General features: G+C 54.2%; 1 protein-coding gene across 2 annotated transcripts in view; it reads right to left on the reverse strand.

Moving 5' to 3' along the window:
• Positions 1-464: 464 nt before the first annotated feature.
• GPBAR1 (G protein-coupled bile acid receptor 1) overlaps positions 465-26,418 on the reverse strand; it is a 33,629-nt gene continuing 7,675 nt past the window's right edge. Inside the window, exon 2 of one of the 2 annotated variants that reach the window (XR_008446617.1) lies at positions 465-542. Coding sequence is in view for 1 of the 2 variants with exons in the window: in XM_054043324.1 (XP_053899299.1) it covers positions 23,898-24,917 (1,020 nt within the window). In the remaining variant the exon portion in view is untranslated. Of the gene's footprint in view, positions 543-20,401; positions 25,046-26,418 lie in introns of those variants that run through there. The other variant, XM_054043324.1, reaches the window with a different exon arrangement.

A 26,418-nucleotide genomic window follows, 5' to 3' on the forward strand; every position in this document is an offset into this window, starting at 1 on the left:
AAAGCCTTTGACAAGATCCCTCACCAAAGGCTCCTAAGCAAAGTAAGCTGTCATGGGATAAGAGGGAAGGTCCTCTCATGGTTTCGTAACTGGTTAAAAGATAGGACACAAAGGGTAGGAATAAATGGTCAGTTTTCAGAACGGAGAGAGGTATATAGTGGTGTCCCCCAGGGGGTCTGTACTGGGACCAGTTCTATTCAACATATAAATAAATGATCTGGAAAAAGGGGTAAACAGTGAGGTGGCAAAATTTGCAGATGACACAAAACTACTCAGGATACTTAAGTCCAAAGCAGACGGTGAAGAGTTACAAAAGGATCTCACAAAACTGGGTGATTGGACAGCTACATGGCAGATGAAATTCAATGCTGATAAATGCAACGTCATGCACATTTGAAAATGTAATCCCAACTATACATACAAAATGATGATAATCTACATTACCTGTTACTGCTCAAGAAAGAGCTCTTCGAGTCATGGATCGTTCTTCAGTCATTGAGTGGATAGTTCATCCACTCAATGTGCAGCGGCAGTCAAAAAAGCTAAAAGAATGTTAGGAACCATTAGGAAAGGGATCAATAATGAGACAGAAAATATCATAATGCCACTATAGAAATCCCTGGTACACCTTGAATACTGCGTGCAGTTCTGGTCGCCCCATCTCAAAAACGATAGATTAGAATTGGAAAATGTACAGAGAAGGGCAACAAAAATGATTAAGGGTATGACACAGTTCCCTACGAGGAGAGATTAATAAGACTGGGACTTTTCAGCTTGGAAAAAAGACGACTAAGGGGAGGATATGATAGAGGTCTATAAAATCATGACTGGTGTGGAGAAAGTGAATAAGGAAGTGTTATAGAATCATAGAACTGGAAGGGACCTCGAGAGGTCATCTAATCCAGTCCCCTGCACTCACGGCCGGACTAAGTATTATCTAGACCATCTCTGACAGGTATTTGTCCAACCTGCTCTTAAAAATCCTCAATGATGGAGATTCCACCACCTCCCTAGGCAATTTATTCCAGTCTTTAACAAACTCTGACAGGAAGTTTTTCCTAATGTTCAACCTAAATCACCCTTGATGCAATTTAAGCCCATTGCTTCTTGTCTTGGCCTCAGATGTTAAGAACAATTTTTCTCCCTTCTCCTTGTAACAGCCTTTTATGTACTTGAAAACTGTTATCATGTCCCCTCTCAGTCTTCTCTTTCCAGACTAAACAAACCCAATTTTTTCAATCTTCCCTCATAGGTCATGTTTTCTAGCCCTTTAATCATTTTTGTTGCTCTTCTCTGGACTTTCTCCAATTTGTCCACATCTTTCCTGAAATGTGGCGCCCAGAACCGGACATGATACTCCAGCTGAGGCCTAATCAGCGCGGAGTAGAGAAGAATTACTTCTCATGTCTTGCTTACAACACACCTGCTAATACAGCCCAGAATGATGTTCGCTTTTTTTGCAAGTGTTACACTGTTGACTCATATTTAGCTTGTGATCCACTATGACCCCCAGATCCCTTTCCGCAGTACTCCTTCCTAGACAGTCATTTCCCATTTTGTATGTGTGCAACTGATTGTTCCTTCCTAAATGGAGTGCTTTGCATTTGTCCGTATTGAAGTTCATCCTATTTACTTCAGACCATTTCTCCAGTTTGTCCAGATCATTTTGAATTTTAATCCTGTCCTGCAAAGCACTTGCAACCCCTCCCAGCTTGGTATCATCTGCAAACTTTATACGTGAACTCTCTGTGCCATTATCTAAATCAGTGATGAAGATGTTGAACAGAACTGGACCCAGAACTGATCCCTGCGGGACCCCACTCGTTATATCCTTCCAGCATGACTGTGAACCACTGATAACTACTCTCTGGGAATGATTTTTCAATCAGTTATGCACCCCCTTAGAGTAGCTCCATCTAGGTTGTGTTTCCCTAGTTTGTTTATGAGAAGGTCATGCGAGACAGTATCAAAAGCCTTACTAAAGTCAAGATATACCGCGTCACTTTCCCCCATTCACAAGGCTTGTTACCCTGTCACAGAAAGGTCTCAGGTTGATTTGAAACTATTTGTTCTTGACAAATCCATGCTGACTGTTACTTATCACCTCATTATCTTCTAGATGTTTGCAAATTTATTTCTTAATTATTTGCTCCATTATCTTTCTGGGTACAGAAGTTAAGCTGACTGGTCTGTAATTCCCCGGGTTGTCCTTATTCCCCTTTTTTTAATAGATGGGCACTAGATTTGCCCTTTTCCAGTCCTCTGGAATCTCTCCTGTCTTCCATGACTTCTCAAAGATAATTGCTAATGGCTCAGATATCTCCTCAGTCAGCTCCTTGAGTATTCTAGGATGCATTTCATCAGGCGCTGGTGATTTGAAGACATCTAACTTGTCTAAGTAATTTTTGACTTGTTCTTTCCCTATTTTAGCCTCTGATCCTACCTCATTTTCACTGGCATTCACTGGTTAGACGTCCAGTCGCCACCAACCTTCTTTGGGAAAACCGAAACAAAGAACTCATTAAGCACCTCTGCCATTTCCACATTTTCTGTTATTGTCTTTCCCCCTCCCGCCCCCCAACTGAGTAATGGGCCTACCCTGTCCTTGGTCTTCCTCTTGCTTCTGCTGTATTCGTAGAATGTTTTCTTGTTACTCTTAATGTCCCTAGCTAGTTTGATCTCGTTTTGTGCGTTGTCCTTTCTAATTTTGTCCCTACAGACTTGTGTTATTTGGTTTATAGTCATCCATTGTCATTTGACCCAGTTTCCACTTTTTGTAGGACTCTTTTTTGAGTTTTAGATAATTGAAGATCTCCTGGTTAAGCCAGGGTGGTCTCTTGCCATACATCCTGTCTTTCCTACACTGGGGGATAGTTTGCTCTTGTGCCCTTAATAATGTCTCTTTGAAAAACTGCCAACTGTCTTCAATTGTTTTTCCCCTTAGACTTGCTTCCCATGGGATTTACCTACCAACTCCCTGAGTTTGCTAAAGTCGCCTTCTTGAAATCCGTTGTCTTTATTGTGCTGTTCTCCCTCCTACCGTTCCTTAGAATCATGAACTCGACCATTTCATGATCACTTTCTCCCAAGCTGCCTTCCACTTTCCAATTCTCAACCAGTTCCTCCCTATTTGTCACAATCAAATCTAGAACAGCCTCCCCGCTAGTAGCTTTCTCTGCCTTATTTACTCCTTCACATAACACAAGAACCAGGGGTCACCCAATGAAACGAACAAGCAGCAGGTTTAAAACAAACCAAAGGAAGTTTTTCTTCACACAACATACAGTCAACCTGTGGAACTCATTGCCAGGGGATGTTGTGAAGGCCAAAACTATAACTAGATAAGTTCATGGAGGATAGATCCATCAATGGCTATTAGCCAGGATGGTCAAGGATGCAACTCCATGTTCTGGGTGTCCCTAGTCTCTGACTGCCAGATGTTGGGAGTGGATGATGGGATGGATCACTCAATAATTGCCCGTTCTGTTCATTCCCTCTGAAGCACCTGGCACTGGCCACTGTGGGAAGACAGAATACTAGGCTAGATGGACCATTGATCTGACCCACTATGGCCGTTCTTATGTTCTAAGATGGGGGCTGGGTACCAAATTGGGATAGATCCGGGTGTTGGAGCTTGTTGGGTGTTGGAATAACAGGGAGAGAGGGAAGTTTGAGGTGGGGGCTTGGAAATGGAGTCCTAGGGCCCCTCCCATCTCCTCTGTTGGAAGGACAAAGTTCTGTTCTTCTTCACCCTTCACGCGTGAGGTTCTCCAGTGTCCTTAGCAGGACAACAAGGTCCATTATGGCCCGGGCCCGCCCCCAGCTGCTAGATGCTAGAGCAGGGGCTGCATTCTGGGTGTTCTCGGATTCCCCCCGTGCGTCACGGCTCGGGGGTGGCTGCTCCGCAGGAGGAAATGGCTGCTTTAACCACGCAAAAAGGAAGCCTGAGCCCTGGACAATGAACTGGAAACACTGAATTAAGAATTGAAATATTAAGAGAGACACATGGAGCTGAAGCAAAGGAGCAGTGATGGCGTGGGATAGATGAGCCGGGCCCCTGCGTCTGGGGCCGAGCGGGCGGGGGCAGATCAGGAGGGGGCTGTGGCTGGGCCCTGGACGATGTCAAAGAGACAGGATTTACACGGCTGCAATCAGCCTCGTTTATTATAGGACCAGATTTGTCCACCAGCCCCTGGCTGTCTGATGGCAGCTCCCCAAAGCTTCCGACCCGTCTCCCGGGCGTGCGGTGTGCCAGCGCAGCAGGCGCGTTTCAGAAACGAGATTGACGATTCCTTGCCCTTTAAAGGCAGTTTGGTGCTTGTGGAGGGATAAGGGCGATTCGTCCCCTTTGGGGTGGGAGGGCGGGCGGGACGTCATCAGGGCTAAGGCCAAAACACAGGAAAAGGAGACTGTCCTTCACGCACTGACGGGCCGTAGGAAGCCAAGCCGCAGGCCCCCCGGTCTGGTGCGTATCCTCAGCCATGGTACATGCTGGGAGACCAGGCCAGAAATAGAACCCAGGTGTCCTGACCACGTCCCCTCCCCAATGCCACAAGGAGCGAGGGAATCGAATCCTTCCTAACACCCCCCCCCCAAACATCCTATGTTGGCCAAGAGGCAACTGGTGCTGGAGAGCAACACCCCCCCCCCCACCTCTGAGGGCAGGGCCATAGGGACTCCTGCTGGTCAGAGACTCCACCTCCCCTGCCACCAGCCACCCCAACCCCTGTGCTCAGCCTGTGGGTAACGAGGTGGCAGAGACGAGCGAGCCAGCAGACCCTGGTCTGCAGCAGGCCCCTGCATCTGGGTCTCAGCCCCTAGCCCCTCCCTTCTCTGACCCTTCCCCATCAGTCTCAGTCTCACGACTTGCTCCCAATTATTAGGCTCACTCAACCTGAGCTTGTCCATCTCCTCAGCTCAGGCCTGCAGCAGCCCTGAAAGCAGCGCACACGAGCGACCCCAAACCTGCGTGCACAAAGACACCGCTTTCTCAGCAGCAGGACCAGAACCCACGACCCTGGGGCTTCCGTAGCTCATACCTCTATCTCCAGAGCTGAAAGCATACATCCCCTGGCTGGCCGAAGTAGTACAGCTTTGATACGCCATGGGTCTCCCCACAAGACGGCGATGTCACCGCACGCACACTTAGCCAGGTACTTTACAACCAGAGCGGAGTTACTCCGAAACATACCGTTCTGCGGCCCAGGGCCCACAATGACAGGGGGCCCCAAAACATAGGCATGGGAACTATGGATGCAGGGGGTGCAGCAGCACCCCCACGTTTTATGAGGGGCTCCGCTGCCGCCCCGCGCCCAGGGTCCTGGCTGCTGCCCTGCGTCACTGTGATGTTACTGACATAACCTGACAATATAGAGCATTGTTGCAACCACTGTTAATATTTGCTGCGAAAATATGTCCAAAGGTTGTTGTGTGAGGTGTCTATGACAAGGTTCTGATTTGCTGGTTATGTGTGTATCATTTTATAGGTGAAGTTATGAAAATCGGCTTTGTACTTGTATCTCAATGTGTTTTGATTCTAAGTACCTTCAGTGACGCATTTGGTCAGCTTCTTGAGAAAGGACTATTCTCAGTAAGTGCCCAGTCAAGAAACACTGAACTGACAATGAACTTTGGGAGATGCCAATCCACATCTGAGCTTTCCTGGGAACATTCAAACTAACATGGAAACAACGAAGTGGGACTGTTCTAAATGTTTCCTCTGAATACTGTGTGGGTGCCTCAGTTTCCCCTATGCATTTCTTAAGTCTCTAGGTGGAGGGATAAAGGCCAGTGTGCATAAATCACTGACACTCTGTCTCCCTGGCAACAAATTGCCGGGGCCCTTCCCCCCCTGCAAGGGAATGGCTAAAGGTGAACAAAGAGATCAGGTGACCTCCTGGCCCAGGAAAGAGACAAAGCCCAGAGAAGGAGGGGCTGGAGCGGGTTTCAGTTGGGTGCTCGCTGGGAACGGGGAAGGGAGTGCAGATGGGGGTGTCTGGCGCTCTGAACCCCATAATGGACCCGGCCAAAGGGTCCCGTTCGCCGCTGTATCTACGAGCTCTGTTTTAGACCATGTTCCTGTCATCTAATAAACCTCTGTGTTACTGGCTGGCTGAGAGTCACGTCTGACTGTGAAGTGGGGGGTGCAGGACCCTGTGGCTTCCCCAGGACCCCGCCTGGGTGGACTCGCTGTGGGAAGCGCACGGAGGGGCATATGCTGAATGCGCCAAGGTCAGACCCAGGAAGTGAAGCCATGTGAGCTCCTTGCCCTGAAGACAGTCTGCTCCGAGGGAGAGGAGGCTCCCCAGAGTCCTGACTGGCTTTGTGGGGAGCAGTTCCAGAGCATCGCCCGGGGACTCCGTGACAGCCTGCAAAGAACTGAGTCATGCATGGACATGTGACTTGCCCATGTGACTCCAAACTCCATCTTGCTGCTGTGATCTTTCACAGGGCAGAGAATATAAAAGGCCCTGGAAACCCCTCTAGTTTGTCTTCAATCCTGCTTCTGACCTCTGGAAGGACTTTGCTACAAACTGAAGCTCTGAACAAAGGACTGAATGACCCATCCCAGCTGGGGATGTTCCAGAGACTTGATTTGAACCTGCAGTTTATTCCATCACTGCTACAAGCCTGAACCAAGAACTTTGCCATTACTATATGGAATTGATTCCATTTACCCAGTTCTAGCTCTCATCTACATTTCTTTCTTTTTATGTGTAACCCTTCTGCCCATCTAAGTTGGCAGCAACAAGGGCCGGGTTCTGTATCTAGGGGTTCCGTTTCAATAACGCAATGCAAAACTGTCTCGAGCCCCCACCCAGTGACCTGGGACAATTACATACCACCCCCTGGGTGCCTCTAAGAGGCAATACTTTCCCTCTCGCAAGCACGGAGTCTGAGTGTAGCAGAAAATGTTTAATAACATGATGTAAACGACATCAGCATTAAATTGGAAAAAACACCACAAACAGGATTCCTAACACAAGCCAGGAGCAAAAGACCCACCCCAGCAAATTGGGCTGTGTCCTTTCCCTTTGGTTCTTGAATCCAGCAACCCAAAAATCACTCAGCGTCCCCAAAGTCCAACACCCCCAAAGTCTCTTGGGTCCAGCAACCACCCAAAGTCCAGCAACCCCCAAAGTCTCTGTCCCTGGTCAGTGCAACCCCAGAGTAAAAGGGGGACATGCAGGGTGTTAAGGGGCACCTTACGTGATCCGAGGCCTACCGGCCGTCTCTCCGTGGGGTTCTGCCGCAGCCTTCACCACGAGCCAGTCCACTTCCTGCCGTCCCACGAACTGCTCTGCTCTACAAGCTGCTCCACTCTGCTCACCGACCTGTGAGCTGCTCCAGCCATCCCCACAAACTGCTCCGCCAGCCGCTTAGCAATATAGCTTCAGGCTCCCCCACTAGTTAACACAGCCTCAGTGATCTCAGCTCTTAGTAACTTTAGCTCTCTTGTGATTTCAACTCTTAGTAGGGGAGCCCCACTGCTGGTACACCATTGGCCCAAAGTGAATCCAGCTCAACAGTCTGGAACTAGACTCCTAATACAATCAAAGTTAGCTCTGACATTTAACAATAGACAGAGAAAATAGTGCAATTGATGTTCTAGGCTCTCTAAAAACACCTCTATAATCCAGTACTAACTCCTTTCCCTTTCTAATTCACTGGGTTGTGGAACCCATGTCCCTTGTCTAGCGAGAGCTACTTAGGTGATGGTGAGACCCTCTGTCATAAAACAGTTTCATTGTCCTTGATTCACATAATCAGGGTAACAACACTTTATTCCTCCTGCCCCAATAACAGAGAAACTGGGGATCCCACCCCATCCAAAGTAATCACTTTGAGTTGCTGTTGTTTCATGCCAGGCGACTGGGTGTGCCTATGCAAACAAGATCAGCCCCTGGAGTTCTTTTCCACACTCACCATAATTCACCACCAGATGTCAGGGTAGAGCTGATCCTGACTCTGCTTACATGTGAATAAACCTTTAGGTTTTAGATTCTAAAGGATTGGCAACAGCGTGATTTGTGGGTAAGATCTGATTTGTCTATTGCCCTGGGTCTGGGGCTTGGCCCTTTGGGATAGGGGGGACCTTTTTCTTTTACTCAGGCATAGGTTTTCATAACCATTCGTCCCCATAACAAGTGGCACTGGTGGTGATACTGGGAAGCTGGAGTGTCTGAGGGAATTGCTTGTGTGACTTGTGGTTAGCCAGTGGGGTGAGACCAAAGTCCTCTCTGTCTGGCTGGTTGGGTGCCTTAGAAGTGGAGAAACCCCAGCCTTGGGCTATAACTGCCCTGCTCTGAGCAATTTGTCCTGACTGTCCCACCAAAGGCAACATCATTACAGCCACTTATGTTAGAACATATTGTTAGCACAGAACCGCCCGGCTCCTGGGCAGACAGGGAGGTGGCTGAGCCCGGCCACCAGGGCACCCGAGGTGTCCTCGGCCATGAAGCTCTTGGTGTCTCCTGCCTCCTTCTCCAGCTCCATGACTCCATTCGTGCACTGCCTCCAGGGCGCTTGGGGTCCCGGCTACAACCTGCCGCCCCATGTCTATGGTTGTGGCTGCCACCCCGTGGCCCACACCCAGGTCTGGATCTGCGCCTGGGGTGGATGGGTCTGGCTTTCAGTATCCCCACTATTAAAAATGAAAAATGGGGGGGGGAAGATAAGCGAGACTGTTCTTTTTCTTGGCTGGGTCCCCAGGGGGACCCCCAAAAATGAAGCTGCGCACAGGGCCCCCCCAACTCTAAATCCACCCCTGTTTACAATGCTCACAGTATAGGGACTATGTACACGCAACTTACACACAACGGACACACAAGCCCATGTCTCACATCGGGCAATGGGCTTCAGGCTTCTAACGTGCCACAGCGCCCCCCTCTGGGCTGGGAAAGGAATACCTCCAGAGGGTCCCACAGGGAGATCCTGAGGATGGCTGCATGGCAGTGGAGGGTGGGGGCGCAGGAGACCCTTTGAGGGACAGGCTAAGAAAGGAGCCACCACCATACCCGGAGGAGGATGCAGACTCCAGCGTGGTGAGTTCGAGGCGCCCATCACAGACAGCGAGTGACTCACACCGGCTGAAAAATTAACATCCGTCTCGACTGCTGCGTCCTTTCTCCGCGGGGGCCCTTTGCGGCTGATCTCCCTCAGCCCCCACAACACAGACATTTTCCATGGGAACGCGCCCGGCGAAAGGTCGCTCTCGCCTCGTCTGCTTTGCCTCTGCTGTCAGGATCAGCTGGCAAGAGCAAACGCCCAGTTTTGTCAAAACGTGGGGTGCAGAGGAACGTGTGGGTGTGGAAGCAGCGATGCCAACACTGTGTGTGGATGGGGCCAGGGCTCGGGCCAGCTCCTGTGGGTGCAGTGGGGAGGGGGAGGGCTAGCCCCACGCGAGGTCCCGTTTCTCCTTTGGGAAATATGGTCACCCTAGCCAAAAGGGACACCTGGGGGTCCCCCGCCCCGACAGGCAAGCAAGGCACGTCTCACACCTCTGGCCCATGGCTCGTTGGTGTCTGACCATGCGTGTTTAATGGCGGGAGAGCCAGACTTGCTGAGCTGACCCCCCAGTCCATTGATATAACCCCAGCAGTGGGCTCAGTGCCGGGGAGACCCGGAGCCTGGGCTGGATGAGGCAGCCTGGACACACGCAGCGCTGGAGTGCGAGTGGCGAGCCCAGTCTGGCTGTGCCTGCACTGGGGGGGAGTGGGGCAGAGACGGGCGGCTGGTGTTACAACCGCCGCGTTTTATGGATCGAGTGGGTCAGAGACGGAGCAGGAGGCAGCTGCGAAAAGGCGAATCCCATTCCGGGGTGTGTTAACAGGAGCGTCGCATGTAAGACACGGGAGGTCGTGGTCCCGCTCGGCTCGGCACTGGGGAGGCCGCCGCTGGAAAGGTTACACAAACTGGGTCTTGAGAGCAGAAGCCCAAAGGAGGACCTGATTAGTCTTCAAATAGGGGCTGCTCTAAAGAGGACAGGGAGCTGTTGTTTTCCCTGCCCACTGAAGGCAGGACAAGAAGTAATGGGCTTAATTTGCACCCAGAGTGATTTAGGTGAGAGATTAGGAAAAACGTTCTAACGCTCAGGGCAGCGCAGCTCTGGAATCGGCTTCCCGGGGAGGTTGTGGGATCCCCGACGCTGGAGATTTTTAAGACCAGGCTGGACAAACCCGTCAGGGCTGGACTAGGGTTATTTGGGGTGGGTGGGACTGGACAACCTCTCGAGGTCCCTTCCAGCCCGACATTTCTATGATCTCTACTAACCCTGCTCATCACCTGCCAGGGCTGTGCCGAACCAGCGTCTCTGGAGGAGACAGGGCGGAGGCCTGACCACTGTAGCAAAAGAAAACCCCACTGGGGCTGCTGCTGGGACCCCGCCAGAACCACCCAGCTTTCCCAAAGCTCCAGCAGCAACCCCCTCTGCTCCGCGGGGAGCCTGGCGCTCAGCAGGCATGGGGAGAAAAGGCCGAGGAAACGGTAGCAGCCCCTGGGGGTTTGTGGGAGTTCCTACCGGAATGATGAGGTTTTTCCAGGGGATTATGGGAGTTTGATCTCTACTCCCCCAGTCCCAGCTGCAGGACTGACGCAGCCTGGCTTGCGCGGACGTGCTGCGTGGTGGGAGTTTACGCCAGGGCAGTCACATCCGTTCAGTTAGCAGCGGTCCACTCCCCTCGTACAGACACAGCTCCAGAGAGCACCTGGGGGTCCCCCGCCCCGACAGGCAAGCAAGGCACGTCTCACCCCAGAGAAGACAACTCCGTGTTGTGCAAGCTGCAGGCGCCGATAAACCCAGGAACATTCTGTGTCCCGGGTGCTTATAAAAGCTGAGGGATACGAAGTGCTGGGAACACAGGAGGTCACAGCTGGGACTTGAAGCCAAGTCGGGGAGAGAGCACTTTACCATTAATATTTACACAGCGCGGCCAAAAATACTCAGCATCCAGCAAAAATATTTAAACAGCTCATTTCTGGAGCAAGTCCGGATGGGTGATGGCGGGTCTGTTCTCCCAGCCTGGGACACAAGAGTGGCTTGTGGGTAGACGTCTAGCCCCAGCGCAGGCCAATAGAAACACGGTTTAAACTGCAGCATATTTTAATTGTCCTTTGCTTTGACACACGTGCTGGTGGCATTGCATTAGGGCAGTGCCTGAGATCCCAGCCCCCGGTGCATGGAGCTGCACACACCCACGGCGAGAGACAGGCCCTTTCCCACAGAGCTGAGCATCTCAACAGACAATGTCATAGGCCCGACTGTTCCTTGCACCCCAGTTCAAGGGTGCTCAGCTGGTCCCTGTCATCATTACAGACTCTGCTGTGTGTTGGGGTTAGTAGCCGCTAAGCATTTTGTGATCCAGGCTGTGGGAGACACTATTAAATAGCGTGACAGGCTTTGAATCCGGAGTCACTCCACTGAAGTGGAGTGACTCTGGATTTACACCAGTGGCTGAGAGCAGCATCTGGTCCACATTTCATATAAAATGGTCAGGTTAAACAGGACACAGGTGAGGCTAATCTGCCATGCACACCCTTCCCCCCGCTACACCGAGAGTTAGCCAACCGCACATGGCCGCGTTGAACCAGGCTGAGCGTCCCAGTTCGCTCCAGATGGCTCTTCCCCATGTAAAAGGCTAATCCCTCTCAAGAGCTCAAACGGGGTTTAGAACAGGGAACGTGAACCCAGCCTAGGTTTTAAATGCTTCAGTTTGGCTTTGAATGTGCAACCGGACCGTGCCCATCCGAGCAAGGTCTCTCCCCATGTCGTGCAGGGAATACGCAAGTTGCCCAGTCTTCTCCAGGTGGTGCTGTGCTCTGCCGAAGAGAATAGGCCAAGCGACTAGACGCCACCCACGCGAGTGGCATTACGCCAAGGTGGATTTGGCGGGTCCCTCAGTGCCGCCGAAGACCCGGAGCGAGTGAAGGACCCGCTGCCGAAGTGCCGCCGAAGACCCGGAGCGAGTGAAGGACCCGCCACCGAAGTGCCGCCGAAGACCTGGAGCGAGTGAAGGACCCGCCGCCGAAGTGCGGCCGAAGACTCGGAGCACCGCCCGCTGAGTACAAGCCCCACGTGGTTTTTTACGTGTTTTTTTTTTTTTAGCCATCCCTGCCGGGGCCCCGTCGAAACTGTTCGCGTCGGGCCCCGCACTTCCTAAAGCCAGCCCTGCACATCGGGGTTGCAAAATTGTATCGGGGGCCGGGTAGAGAAGGCTGGACCTCCCAAAACAGCCTGTCCCCCTCACATCCGACTCCCAGCCACGTCCTGCCCCCGACTGCCCCCTTCAGAACCCGCAACCCATCCACTGCCCCCGCTCCTTGTCCCCTGACCACCCCCTCCTGAGGCCTCCCCACCCTAACTGCCCCCCAGGACCCCACCCCCTACCCAACTCACCCCGCTCTCTGTCCCCTGACTGCCCCGACCCCCCCATCCACCACCACCCCGACAGACCCCCAGAACTCCCACGCCTACCCAACCCCCCCCATTCCCCGACCGCCCCCCCAGAACCTCCGCCCCCTCCAACCACTCCCTGCCCCTTATCCAACCCCTCCTCCCGGCCCCAGCCCGGCCCCCTTACCATGCTGCTCAGAGCAGCGTGTATGGATGCCACGCACTCCGCTGGAGCTCGCAGCCCCACCCCCTTACCATGCCGCTCAAAGCGGCAGGAGCTGCAGAGCTGCCCAGGTGCGGTCCAGAGCGCTGGCGCCGGCACCTCGGCATGCTGCGGCTCTGCGAGAGGGGGGAAGGCGGGGGAGGGGCCGGGGGAGCCTCCCCAGCCGGGAGCTCAGGCGGGCCGGACAGGACAGTCCCACGGGCCGGAGATTGCCCACCCCTTTGTTGCCGGCACAGAGTGCCTGAGGACAGCAACAGCGGGGTTCGTTGCCCAGTGTGCTTCGCGCCAATGAACACACCCGGGTGGAGAAGCAAACAAAGTTTATTTGAGATCTCAAAGTGGTGCAAGGAGACAGGCAAGTCTCAGATCAAGCACACCAACAGAAACAGTCTTTCTTCTTTTGGGGCCAAAGCAGTTTTTTTGTTGGTGGACTTTTACATAGACTCAGTTTTCTTGTTTCAATGACTGGCAGGGCTGCTAGGGTCTTTGGGTAGCACTTCTTTTATCTGTGAGAAAAGAAACCGAACACATTTCATTAATGCCTGGCAGTGTTTTGCAGATCTCATAGTTGCTTGGGCACATTCAGGCCCCCCTTTTCTTGGTTGTCAGCCAAGTCTTAGCTGTGAACAATGTCCTTGGATGGGGCCAGCATCTTATCTTTGGACTGAGCTTGCTAGCTATATTTTTTTTCCCCCAGTTAACTCGTTCTGTTCTTCTTCCTTTTCCCCTTTCTTGGCTTCTTTTAACCTACAAAGGAAACTTCCACTCTTCACTCATACACCTTTTCCCAACAATGAACACATACACATTGCCATTATGCACCCTTCCAGTAAAATAACTTTTATACAGAGCTTTGGAGCAACAAAGGACGAGAACACCACAACAAAGGACGAGAACACCCACTTTTGAGGAATCCACTGGGTACAACCTCTGGTGTCCAATACCTTTCCTTTTTAAAACCTTAAATGCCTTGTCGGCTTCTGAGGACCAGTGAAAGGGGTCATGATCTGCTCCCTTAATGCATTTGTACGAGGGTTTAGCCCACAGTCAAACTCTGGGATCCATATTCTGCAGAAGCCTGCCATGCCCAGAAATGCCCTGAGCCGCTTACGATTGCTTGGGATAGGAACTTGGCAGATAGCTTCCGTTCTTTCATTTGAAAGCTGACGTTCCCCCTGCCTTATGTAAAATCCTAAGTACCGTACTTCTGGAAGGGCAATCTGAGCCTTACTCTGTGCTACTCGATATCCTCGGAGTCCAACAAAGTCCAGGAGGCTCACAGTGGCTTTAAGGCAAGGGATTAGACCCACTGCAGCAATTAACAAGTCATCCACATATTGCAGGAGGAGGACCCTGTCCTCATTGTCCCACTCCTCCAAGTCTCTGGCCAGGGCCTGGCCGAAAAGGGTGGGGGAATTTTTAAATCCCTGGGCCAGCACTGTCCAGCAAAGCTGCTTTCTAACCCTCCTTTTGTCCTCCCACTGGCTCCACTCTGGCTGAGGGCTCAATTGCAAGGGTCAATTGCATGGCTGAGGGTTCAATTGCAAGGGTCATTCTCCAGGCATTCTCGGGGGGGAAGGTGAGGGTTATTTCATCTTGGGTGAACTCAGACGGCCTGGCCCAATGGTTGTGTCGGACAGCCGAATGGCGGAGACCGTGTAAAAGCAGTTCTTTGTAGGAGGTGAGACTGGTGAGATGCGTCGGCTCGTTGGGATTCCACCGGGGGTCTTCTATAGGGACTTGGTTTGCAGCAGCAGAGACGTGTGCTGTGTCTGCCTCATGTCTACGCTGTGCCTCCTCCCGTGTCTTAGACACAACCTGATTACGCTCCACCTCAGACAGCAGGGTCCACATAAGGACATTACAGTCATCCCAGTCAGGCTTATGGCTAGCCAGACACTCTTCAAAGACCGAGATAAACTTGCTTGGGTTTATAGAAAATTCCCCTGCTTGTGCCTTAAAGGCTGCTAGGTCCACCGGGTTAAAGGCACATGCGTATAGACCTGCATAGTAGTGGCCAGGCGATCTTGTGATCCTGGGCAGGCCACCACCGTCTCAGTGACTAACAGATAGAACCCTACTGAGGGGCAATCTTTGGAGCCCAAGGCACCCTGTCTTTATATGGTGGGGGTGTTGGAGCCGAAGGGGACACCGACTCTGCCATCACAACTGGGGGAGGATTCTGGGGACTAACAATAGTTACTACCAAACCTGTCGGAGTCAAATTACACCTTTGCAAAAGATCTGATCTATCTCTTAACAACATAAACAACTGTACATACATATGTTCATTCCATTTACCCGTTCGCTGACAAAACAGAAGCAATTGAAGGATCGTATTATAATTAAGTGATCCCTCCGGTGGCCACCTTTCCTGGTCCTCTAGCTGGTACTGAGGCCAGTCTACTGTACAGAACCTTTTCAGTTTACTTTTAATCAACGGATCCAATCCAAACACTTTCCAGTTCACCAGAACGCATTCTAAGTACTGCCCTGCCCGCAGTACTCTGTCCCTACCCCATACTCTAGGGAGACACTGGGCGTCCCCAGGTCAAAACAGGTAAAGTCCCCACTGGACTGTTCCTACCTTATCCAAGGGTCCGGTTCCCCACCGTTGCCCGCAGCTGCTTCTCCACTACTCGAGCGCATTGCACCGTTGTGCCCTCCTGGGTCGACCAAACCACGTCTCCGCTGAGGCCCCTGGTAAAGTCACCGGTGTGCACTGGGCATCGGGCGTCGCCGCAATCTGTCGACCTCCGAGAGGGGTCCGGGCAAGGCTAAATTTCAGCCTCGAGCCCCACGTTGGGCGCCAAGACTGTTGCCAGCACAGAGTGCCCGAGGACAGCAACAGCGGGGTTCGTTGCCCGGTGTGCTTTGCGACAATGAACACACCCGGGTGGAGAAGCAAACAAAGTTTATTTGAGATCTCAAAGTGGTGCAAGGAGACAGGCAAGTCTCAGATCAAGCACACTAACAGAAACAGTTTTTCTTCTTTTATACATTTTTGCAGTCAAGCCTCATCCCCCCCATCCCCCATTACCTCTCCCTCCCCCTCCCCCCCCCATTCCTCTCTCTCTACCCCTCCCGTCCCTGGTAATAGTTACTAAGCAAATAGCAATTACATTTAAGCAGTTAGATTATTTTGGCAGCTATAAGTCCAGCTTGTTAGTAGTTCCTCTAAACCGTTATCTTGTCCTTTTTCCCTTTGAACTGTTATTTTCCCTTCAGCCAGAAACATGCGGGCCTCATTATTACCGCTTGATACCGGTGTGAGCAGGGGGTTGCACACAGATAACTGGTTGCTTACACATTCCAATTGCACCTGGCCTGTGAGGTCGATTAGAGTTTAAACATGGGAGAAGTTTGGTTCTTCTGGGCCTAGTGCAGGAAGGCTTCATTGACACTAGTGGCCTTCCACCCTCCCGAGTTACTTAGGGTGAGGCCTAGTGACGTCAACACCTTTAACAACAGGTTCTAAACCAGCTTCTAAATTTAACAACCGGTTCCAGCTCACCACCGAGTACAGCTCCCTGCCCTTCTGTGGGACACATGCACAAGGAGGCTGAAGGGCAGAGCTAATCAGCTTGCAAGCTCGCTGGGCATTTGCTGCGGAGGTGGGCCCTTCTGGGCATTCATTACGATGCCCCTCACTGCTACACTGGGGAGGTGGCATCATGCTACGGGCACCTGGTGGCTAGGTTTTTTTCCGGTTGCTCCCTGTGGGGGATCATTTCCAGCCAATCTCAAAGGGACGAGTGCATCAGAAAAGCCGGTTAGGGACAATCCCACCTCTTCTCTCCCCAGGCTGGAGCCCCTCATCTGCAAGCGAGAGAGAGATCCATGCACTTAGAGATATGGTGGAAGGCACGTTGCTTGAGTCACTTAAAACCAGACTGGAGAACTCATTTCAGGATCACTCCTGTCCCAGCTCCTGCACAGGGGAGAGCTACGACCTGGTAAGTCATCTCCATCTATGTCTGTGCCTCTCTGGGGAAGACTAGAAATCCTGCGCTTTTAGGAGACGGAAGAGGTTCTTGTCATGAGGTGCATGGTGCCGCCAGCCAGAAACATTAGAAAATCACGAGACAGGCCCAGAAAATCACCGGCTTGTCTTAAAAATCCTGAGATTTGAAGAGCTACACTTTGCGTTGCTTTCTTTGCCTTCTGGCTTTTGAGCCCGTAGCGCACACACTCAGGTTTTTCTCTGCAGCCATGAGAGCTAGACACTTATTTTTTTACAGACAGCTGAGATTCTCCCCTATTCACGTGACTCCAGATGCTGGGGCTTTCAGTAAAACATCCAGCACCGTACGATTCCTGCTAAAATCACCAAAGTTGGAAACGTGACATGTGATTGTCCAAGATTGCACTCTGGGTTTGGGCCTGTGTGACACTGGCTAATTCATTGCGGGAAAAGCGTCTGTTTCACCTGGGTGTTAGTCTGGCTAAGACGGGTATTGGATTTATAACAGTGTGTTTAGACGTTATGAAATGCTTGTGAGCTGCTGCCTACATTAATCTTACTTGTAATAGCTTTATCACGTGCTATAAAGTAACATTTACTTTGCTTTCTTTGCTTTCTAACTGTAAAAAAAGGTTTGCCGTGACTCTGTCAGGAGGAACCATCTCCCGCCCAACAAGAAGGGCTCTCAGAACTCAATGGGCCATTGTGAAACATCACAATACAATGACTGTGTCAATCGCCCCTTCACACCCATGAAGAGGCTACATGGAAAAGGGCTTGTCCCATCAGCTTGAATTCTGGAAGAAGGAACTAAAAATGGGTTTCATCTGTTTGGTCTCTCACTGGACTGGAGCTACGAAAGAGAAGCAGAGATCCCCAGGATCTACTGGGGTTAGCCCTAAAAGGCATTCAGAGCTGACAATTACAACAACTCTGTCACCTTTTAAAACCATGGACTGTAACTCATTTGTGTATCTATGCTTACCTGCTTTAACCTTGGAATTCATTTCTTTTCGTAGTTAATAAATCCTTCGTTAGCTTGCTATAGGATTGGTGACAAGTGCTGTCTTTGGTGTGAGATCTAAGGTGCAAATTGACCTGGGGTAAGTGACTGGTCTCTTGGGACTGGGCGTAACCTGAATATTTTGTGATCTTTGGTGTATAGCAACCAGCTATCACAATCCAGCTTGCCTGGGCGGCGAGATAGAGTGGAGTGCCCAGCGTGGCTGTCTGTGACTCCATGGTGAGATGGGTATAGTGCTTGAGCAGTTCACACTTGTGACTGGGTTGGTGAAATCTAATGCTAGAACATACCACCAGGTTGGGGTCACTGCCCTGCTTCTTGCCGGTCTGTCTAGAAGTTGGCACTCACAGCCGTGAGCTGCTCCAGTTCCCTTCCGCCAGGGCCGGCTCCAGGGTTTTGGCCGCCCCAAGCAGCCAAAAAATACAATAAAGTAAAAAGCCGCGATTGCGATCTGCGGTGGCAATTCAGTGGGAGGTCCTTCGCTCCAAGCGGGATTGAGGGACCGTCCGCCGAATTGCCACCGAATAGCTGGACCTGCCGCCCCTCTCCGGAGCGGCTGCCCCAAGCACCTGCTTGCCAGGCCGGTGCCTGGAGCCGGCCCTGCCTTCCGCCCAGCGGAACACAAGCGCTTGGCCTCGTCAGCAACGCCTTGGGAATGAAAACTAACACAGGTCAACTCGGCTTCCGGATACAGTCTTAGTCTCCAGTTCGTTCTTCTCTTCCCAAAAGCAGTCACAAGTCCCCGGCCTTCCGGGCCCACCCATTCCTCTCTATCCAAACTGAGGTTACCAGTCCCTCCTCCAGATCCGTCTCTCCATTCCCCTGCGCCTTCCCTAGTCTTTTAGTTCTCTCTTTCTCAGGTGCTGTCAAATTACCCGCTCCCTCCCTGGGAGCTACCTTTTCATTACCTCTCCTCTCTCGCAGCCCTTCCCTGGCCCCTCTCCCTCCCTCTCCCTACCTGGGGAGCCCCATCTGGACTGCTCCTGCAGCCTTCTTATAGGGTTCAGATGCTCCACTACCAAATGGCAATAAGCCCCAGCCCACGGTACCCCAGGCTCCCAGGCAGAGTTCATAGGGCCGTCATGGGGCCAGTGAGGGCTTGATTCCTTGTGGAGGGCCACCGGCCCCATGACAGTGATTCTTCAGGGAGATTCCGCTCCCCACCCCAGGAGTTCAGCAGAGGCCAGACTGGATGTCTCCAGGCACTGCCCTCTCCTCCTCACGCCCTTGCTGATTCCCATGCTGCTGAGATTCTCCCAGAGCACCCCCAGCAGGGAAGCAGAAGTGAGGTGCGGCTGCAGATCCTCTTTCTGGTTGCAAGATGAGACTCCAGGGATGGCCTGAGCTTCCCAGGTCAACTCAGGCCATCAGCTCAGGCAATGAAATCAGGGGGCCTCTTTTCACTTCCCCTGTGAATGGGCGCAAGAACCCTGCCCTGCATCTCTCTCTCTGCTGCCTTTCACCGTGAGAGATCTCCAAGCACTTCCCTAGCTAGACACGCAGGGATTGCGTTATCACTGGAATTGGTACCGGGGTAATTACCCACTGGAACAACTCACCTGGAGCTTTCATCTCTGGAATTCATGACTGGATGCTCTAGCCCAAACAGAAGTGACGGGGATGATGAAGGAATCACGGGCCTGGTCATACTAGATTATCGGAAAGGTCCCTTCTGGCCTTCAACCCTATGAATTTTTACCTGGAGCATCTCCCATCCAAGTGCCAGCCACTCGAGATGCCTTAGCTTGGGAGCTCACAGGTAGGGGGCCTCACTGCAGGTATATGACCATGGGCATCCTTCAAACCACATTAACACCTTCACCTGCCCAACACAGTCACCCAGAGAGCAGATCATTTGGGCTACAGCATGGGGACTGGGTCTAAGCCTGAGAGAAGGGGAAGATGTCCTGCCTATATTAACTCTGTGGCAGCCAAATGAGAAGACAAGGTCTCTGCTGCCCCATGCACCCATTGCTGGTGGGCGATAGCTAGGTAGCAACACAAATGCAAAGCAGTTGAGTGGTTGTTTGGCTCCTGGACTTTGGTTCCAAGGTTTGGCTGTGTTCGGATCCTGTTTGATTTGCCCTGGTTCTGTACTGTGGGCTCCTGGCACAAACCAGGCCAGGCCGGAGGGAACAGCCAGTGTCCAGAGGTAACCAAGGGCAAACGGTGAAGGTGTCTGGCCGAATTCTGCTCTCGTTGTCAATGCGGGAGATCCAGTGTAATGCCATTGAAACCGCGGTCCACCTTCCCCATAGTTCCCCCTCCCTGAGCCAGAGATGCCCCGTGACAGTTGCTCCTATTCCTTATAGGTCTGGGACAGTCACCCGGGGGAGGTCTAATGTCTTGCCCATCTCCAGCAACACTGGTTGCTCCCCTCTGGGGGCAGTCTCCTTCACGCCCACACCAGTGCCCTCGCTAGCAGCACATTGTCCCGCCAGCCAGCTGGTACATGCTGGGAAGATGCCTAGTTCTGCCAGACAGTGAGAGACGCTGAGGCTGGTCAGAATCGTAAGGGGATGAAGGAGACCTCTGACCTCATCTGCTACAGCCGCACTCCTGGGCAGTGCTAAGGGCAGGGCGTCGGCCCGGTATCTATTTTGGTTCGGTTCAGGCCCAGGTTCAGTTGCATTCAGGGTGTTTGGGTCCGGCTCTGGTTCAAGCCACCAAAAGACAATAACGGTTCGGTTACCGGCTCAGCTCAAATCTCAATATTAGTGGGCGCAAACTCCAAAAAGAGAGTCGAAACGGAAAACGGAAACTCTTCTGATTGTTTGACCATTCATTTATTTGTTAACTTTCATTTCACAGGAGTTTTCCTAGTGTTTTTTGGGCTGTCGAACAAACAGTCATTTTTTTATGAACACTTTGCGCGAACTCAAGAACCATCTTCTGATACCTGCGCGGGCATATTGGACCCGAGCGGTGAAAAGAGACATTGGAACTTGGGGCCTGGGGCAGTTGGCATGAGGAGCTGCCCCAGGGGGTGGGGATGGGTAGAAGGAGACCTGCTGGAGGAGGAGAAGGATTAATGAACCGTTACCTTTCCCCCTGGGTTTGAAGAGTTATTGCTAAGGGACAATCCCACCTCTTCTCTCCCTGGGCTGGAGTCTCAGAAAGTGGTCGGCTAGCTCTGGGCCTCCCGCTGCCTCCCTCTCCCTCCCTGCTCTTGGGGGCTGGCCTCCTTCTAGTCTCAGCCCATCCACATCGGCCTGGGCCAGGCCTTTCTGGCCACAATCACATGCCTCTTGCCTTGGCTTGGCTACTAACAAATGTACGATCCTAGCAGCTTTTTTAAAAGTGAGCTCAAAAAATGCTGGCCCTTTCTGTTAGCCACCTTTCCGGGGGGTTTGGCAGGCAGGAGAAAATTCTGGGTCTGGTTCAGGTAGAAATACTGGTTCAAACTGGTTCTCCTGCTCTGGTTCGTCTCCCTGCTAACAGAGAAGGAAGTGAAGCCACGAGACCAGCAGCAGAAGTGGCGGGCTGCAGGCGAGCCAGGAAAGGCGCACCCAGGGCTATGCAAACCCCGAGAGGGCGCATGCAAACAGGTGGAGGGACAGACCCAACCGGGCTGGGGCGGGGAGGATGATGGTGTTTGTTATTACGACTTCAAGCCAGAGGGTGCGGCAGCAGCACCCCCAGTCCCGTTGCTGCTGTGAAGGGCCAGCAGGCCCTGCGTGTCTCTCCAATGGCGCCAGCTCCCTATGCAAATCCCGGGGCTCGCCCATTTGCTTAGCAAAGAGGTGGGTGATATGGAAAACAGGACACGGCTCCGAGATGGCATAGATAGGGGAAGGGACAACGCAGGCACCAGGGCCAGGGGTGTGAGATATGAGCCCCAGGACTGACTGGGGGGCCCCAGAGAAGATTCAGGGCACCAGGAGTTGGAAGGAAGCCCTGTGGGGGGAAGGGGACCCCACAATCAGGGCAGCAGGACTCCAGAGGGGAACGGGACGCATCCAAATGGACACCCACATCCAGAGCTAATGGGGGGAGAATAGGGGTGCTGCAGGCTGGCACCTGGACTCAGGTGGGGGGCATGCAGGCAACAGAACCCCCAGGAAATGTATAGACAAAGGAGCGCCCCCTTTCCATCCCTTGCACACACACAGAAGGGGGCAGCCTGCCTCAGACTGTCCTCGCCCTGGCTAGCTTTGGGGGGCTCCTGGGGTTCCCCCTCCCACCACTGCCTCTTGTGCACCGTGCTGGTTTATAATGATGCACTGGGACTCGGCGATCGAACCAGTGGCTGCAGGTCCCCAGAGACCTGACGGGTACAGAGCCGTCGGGGGCCCGTCTCGCTCCGCTCCGGCATCTGGCTCCGGCCTGGCCTGGGTGGTGGGGGCACCCTGGGGCGGCCACAGCTCAGCTGGGAGGGACATCAGCAGAGTGGGGTGGGGGCCCGGAGTAGAATATCTGGGAGGGCTGGGGATCAGGATTGGGGGGTGCTGGTGGAGCCGTTTGGAGAGACCTGGCCCTGGATGTCCTTGCTCTGTTCCCTTCCCTCAACACTAACCTCACTCACAGCCACTGGACATAAAAAACGGGCTGGTCTCTCCGTGGCGTGTCCCAGCCCCCTCAGGGTCCTTCCCCCACCCCCAGCTCCTGGGCAGGGCTGGATCCGGGTCCGGAGAGTGATGGGACACAGCTTGATCCCAACACTGCCATCCCCAGAAATCGCCCACTAAACAAGGAGGGAGCCCAGAAACGGGGCCCTGGAGCCGGCTGGTGGGGCAGGCCCAGCCGGGATGGAAGTTCCCCACGAGGCCTGGAAACAGCGTCATGGAAAAAAATAAACAGTGGCAAAGCAGAAGAGCTGCGCTGTGGGATAAACAGTGGGTGGGAACATGCTGCAGCGGGCGAGGAGGCGGTAACCGGACTATCCACTCCAGGAGAGCCGGGATCCCGGGCTCAGCCGACTCCCTCCCCCGTTCAGCAGGGCTCCCCCCGCTGCCAACCAGTGACGCACAAGCAAGACGAGGAACAGGGCCCAGCAGCAAACGCATTAGCCCGCAGCGGGAGGCATTGGGCTGAGTCCAGGATCTGGGTTGGGGGGGTTAGTGTGCCCAGAACTGACCACTCCAGGTGCAGGGACCCCGCCACACGGGATCCTCCTTCCCTGCTCCATGGCCTGACGCTTGTGCCTCTCAGCGGGAGAGGTGGTCTGAGGTAGACCATGCATGAAGCCAGGCTGAAGGGCACCTAGGCCCGAGACGGCCCTGGGCACCAGCGTACAGGGGGCGAAGGTGCCTGAATCCCATAGGCTCCTCTCCCCACCAAGGAAGGTCTCCAGCCAGTCACTTTCTGTCTCCGCCAACGCTGCTCACTGGGGGCTGCGGTTTTTACCCACATGGAAACGGAGTTTCTGGTTTCCTGCTCTGCGGGCAGACACAGCAGCAGCTCGACTTAGCGGGAACAGGAAGGAAAAGCGGCTGCTAACGGAGCTCTGCCTTGCAGCGATATAAGCCCTGGAAGTTCCTGTCTCTGGCCCCACGGGGGTGCCGGGCCCTAGTCCGATTTGGGACCCAAGCAGCGGTAACCCCACTGTTTAGGGGGTGCTCTCGTCTAATCGCACTTGGAGGCAGGGAGTCTCTTCAAGTTGCACCAGCGAGGGTACTGGGGCCCCAGGAATTCCCAGCCCCATTGGCAGCAAGAATAGAGGGATTCAGACGTCGCCCTGTAGTCTGCACCCACGGGGCGCAGCAACGTCACACATTCACCTCGGGGTTAACCTCAGCAAAAGATCTGAGAATGCTGGCGGCCCTGACCCTGAGAGGTCAGGGCACCCTTTAGACCCTGGCAGGATCGGGTCCCACACCAGCCCAGAAACTCAGGTCTTACCCCCGGGGGACAAATATAATTGATGAGCATCGTCGTGGGATGGAAGCACACCAGATGGAAGCCACCCCAGCCAATCAGGTTGCAGGAGGGTGGATCGTGTAGTGAGGAACCGGCCACTCAGAAGCCGAGATCGTTCACGGAATCGACGGCCTGCTTTGAAAAACGAACGTACCGAAATCTGATTGGACAGAGCACGAGACCCACGCTTGCTCTTTAGACCAACCAAAGTGCAGAAAACAGCAATGACCAGCCCAGCCTCCGTGTGTGGGCGGGGGAGGATGAGGTTACCTACCCGCCTCAGTCATTAAAATATAACGGCCCAGTAAATCACTGGATCCCTCCGGAAGGTCCACGTTGACCCCCCAGCAGCTGCATCTCCAGTGAATCCCAGCCTTGTCTTGTGGCAAGAGGCCACGGTCGCAGGTTTGGCGTCTCCATCGCAGGGGCCAGGACGTCAGCTGGGAGTTGGAGCCAGCCCTTCTGCCGGAGGACAAGGGGCCCTGCTCTGTGACGTCCCATCCTGGTGGCGTCCGGCCTCCCCTCGCTCGCAGCACCGCGCCCTGCAGCCAGCGTAGCCCTTGGCCGCCACGTCCCTCCAGAACTGGGTGTACTGGCGGTTGCTAAGCCCCAGGATGATGGGTACCACGGCGGCGCTGCCACTGCCCACGCAGGTGAGGATGAGGAGGGTGTATTTGTCAATGGAGATGTGGTTCTGGATGGCCAGCACCGAGACATGCAGGCCGGCCACGTAGGGCACCCAGCACACCAGGAAGATCAGGAAGAGGCTGGCGATGCACTTGGCGTGCCTCAGCTCCAGCTGCTGCTCCAGCTCCGAGGGGCCCTGGCCTTGGTGCACGGAGCGCAGCACCTTCTTGATCTCCTGCAGCTGGTGCCTGGCCACCCGCAGCATCTGGGTGGACATGAAGGCCATGGCCAGGATGGAGGGGATGAGGAAGCCGTAGATCTCCAGGTAGAGGTAGGCAGGGGGGAAGATCTGTTTGTAGGAGCAGTTGGAGTTGGGTCCCCACTGGTTCCACCCCAGCACCGGCAGGCAGGCAAAGAGCAAAGGCAGCGCCCAGGTCAGCAGCAGGCAGAGGGGCACCCAGCGGTGCACCCAGAAGTGGTGGTAGTGCAGCGGGTAGCGGATGCACAGGTACTTCTCGTAGTGCACCGCCAGCAGGTTGGCCAGGAAGGCGAGGAAGAAGTAGTTGGGGGTCACGTGAACGAAGAAGCAGCTGTGGTAGCCCCGGCTAATCTCAAACTGCATCCTGGGGATGAAGGGCAGGGCCACCCCGGCCAGGAGATCAGCAAACAGGAGGCTGAGAAAGAACCAGCTGGCGGCCCTGGGCAGCTTCCGGTTGCAGAGGATCCCGAGGATGATGAAGAGGTTGGCCAGGATGATGACGAGCGAGAGTGGGCCTGAGAGCCAGATGATGCACCTCCGGATGCTCTCTGCATCCCCGGAAGCGTTCATCCTTCCGCTCAATGCCGGTGGCAGGTCGGAACGGGGTCAGCCTGTACCGCGTGACAACAGCCGGGCGACGCTGCAGACGGGGGCACGGGGCTCATCCTCCGCTCTCCCCCAGGACAGGCCGGAGCCTCCTGCCGGGAAAGAGACCACATTGCAGCGTTATTCTCTGCCCAGACCGCTGGGACGGTGACGTGCCCTAGAGAGCCTAACCGGCTCATGAATAAGCAACAACATTTCCTGTCTAAGCAACACCAGCCTGCACAGATGGTGTAAGATCTCCGCAGCCTTCCTGTCGTTTGGATCCTCCCCCCACCCCGGGGATGTCTAGAAAGTATTGGTCCTGCCATGCGGGCAGGGGACTGGACTCGATGACCTCTCGAGGTCCCTTCCAGTCCTAGAATCTATGAATCTATGAATCTATGTACAAACAGGAGACCACCACCTCCCTGCCGCCAAGGAACTTACAAAGGTCAGGTCTGATCAGTGTTTGGCCAGGGCCCCCAAGGACAACCCACGACGCTGGGCGGGGGGGAGAGGAGTTGGAGGGGGCTCAGCAGGGGGCATTCGCTCTTCAGAGTCAGTGCTGAGCCCAACATCACAGGACGGGGCTGGGGACGCTGTGCTGGAGGCCGACCCAACAGGGGGCGCTTGCTGGAGGGAGCCATGTGGCCGACCCAATAGGGGGCGCTGTGCTGCAGGGAGCGGCGTGGTCGACCCAATAGGGGGCGCTGTGCTGGAGGGAGCCATGTGGTCGACCCAATAGGGGGCGCTGTGCTGCAGAGAGCGGCGTGGTCGACCCAATAGGGAGCGCTGTGCTGCAGGGAGCGGCGTGGCTGACCCAACAAGGGGTCCTGGCATGGCCGACCCAAAAGGGGGCGCTGTGCTGGAGGGAGCGGCGTGGCTGACCCAATAGGGGGCGCTGTGCTGGAGGGAGCGGCATGGTCGACCCAATGGGGGGCGCTTGCTGGAGCGAGTGGCGTGGCTGACCCAATGGGGGGCGCTTGCTGGAGCGAGCGGCGTGGCTGACCCAATAGGGGGCGCTGTGCTGGAGGGAGCGGCGTGGCTGACCCAATAGGGGGCGCTGTGCTGGAGGGAGCGGCGTGGTCGACCCAATAGGGGGCGCTGTGCTGCAGGGAGCGGCGTGGTCGACCCAATAGGGGGGCGCTTGCTGCAGGGAGCGGCGTGGCTGACCCAATAGGGGGCGCTGTGCTGGAGGGAGCGGCGTGGCTGACCCAATAGGGGGCGCTGTGCTGGAGGGAGCGGCGTGGTCGACCCAATAGGGGGCGCTGTGCTGCAGGGAGCGGCGTGGTCGACCCAATAGGGGGGCGCTTGCTGCAGGGAGCGGCGTGGTCGACCCAATAGGGGGCGCTGTGCTGGAGGGAGCGGCGTGGTCGACCCAATAGGGGGCGCTGTGCTAGAGGGAGCGGCGTGGTCGACCCAATAGGGGGCGCTGTGCTGCAGAGAGCGGCGTGGTCGACCCAATAGGGAGCGCTGTGCTGCAGGG

This window comes from Malaclemys terrapin, chromosome 11 (assembly GCF_027887155.1).
Source record: "Malaclemys terrapin pileata isolate rMalTer1 chromosome 11, rMalTer1.hap1, whole genome shotgun sequence".
In the NCBI taxonomy this organism is placed as follows: Eukaryota; Metazoa; Chordata; order Testudines; family Emydidae; genus Malaclemys; species Malaclemys terrapin.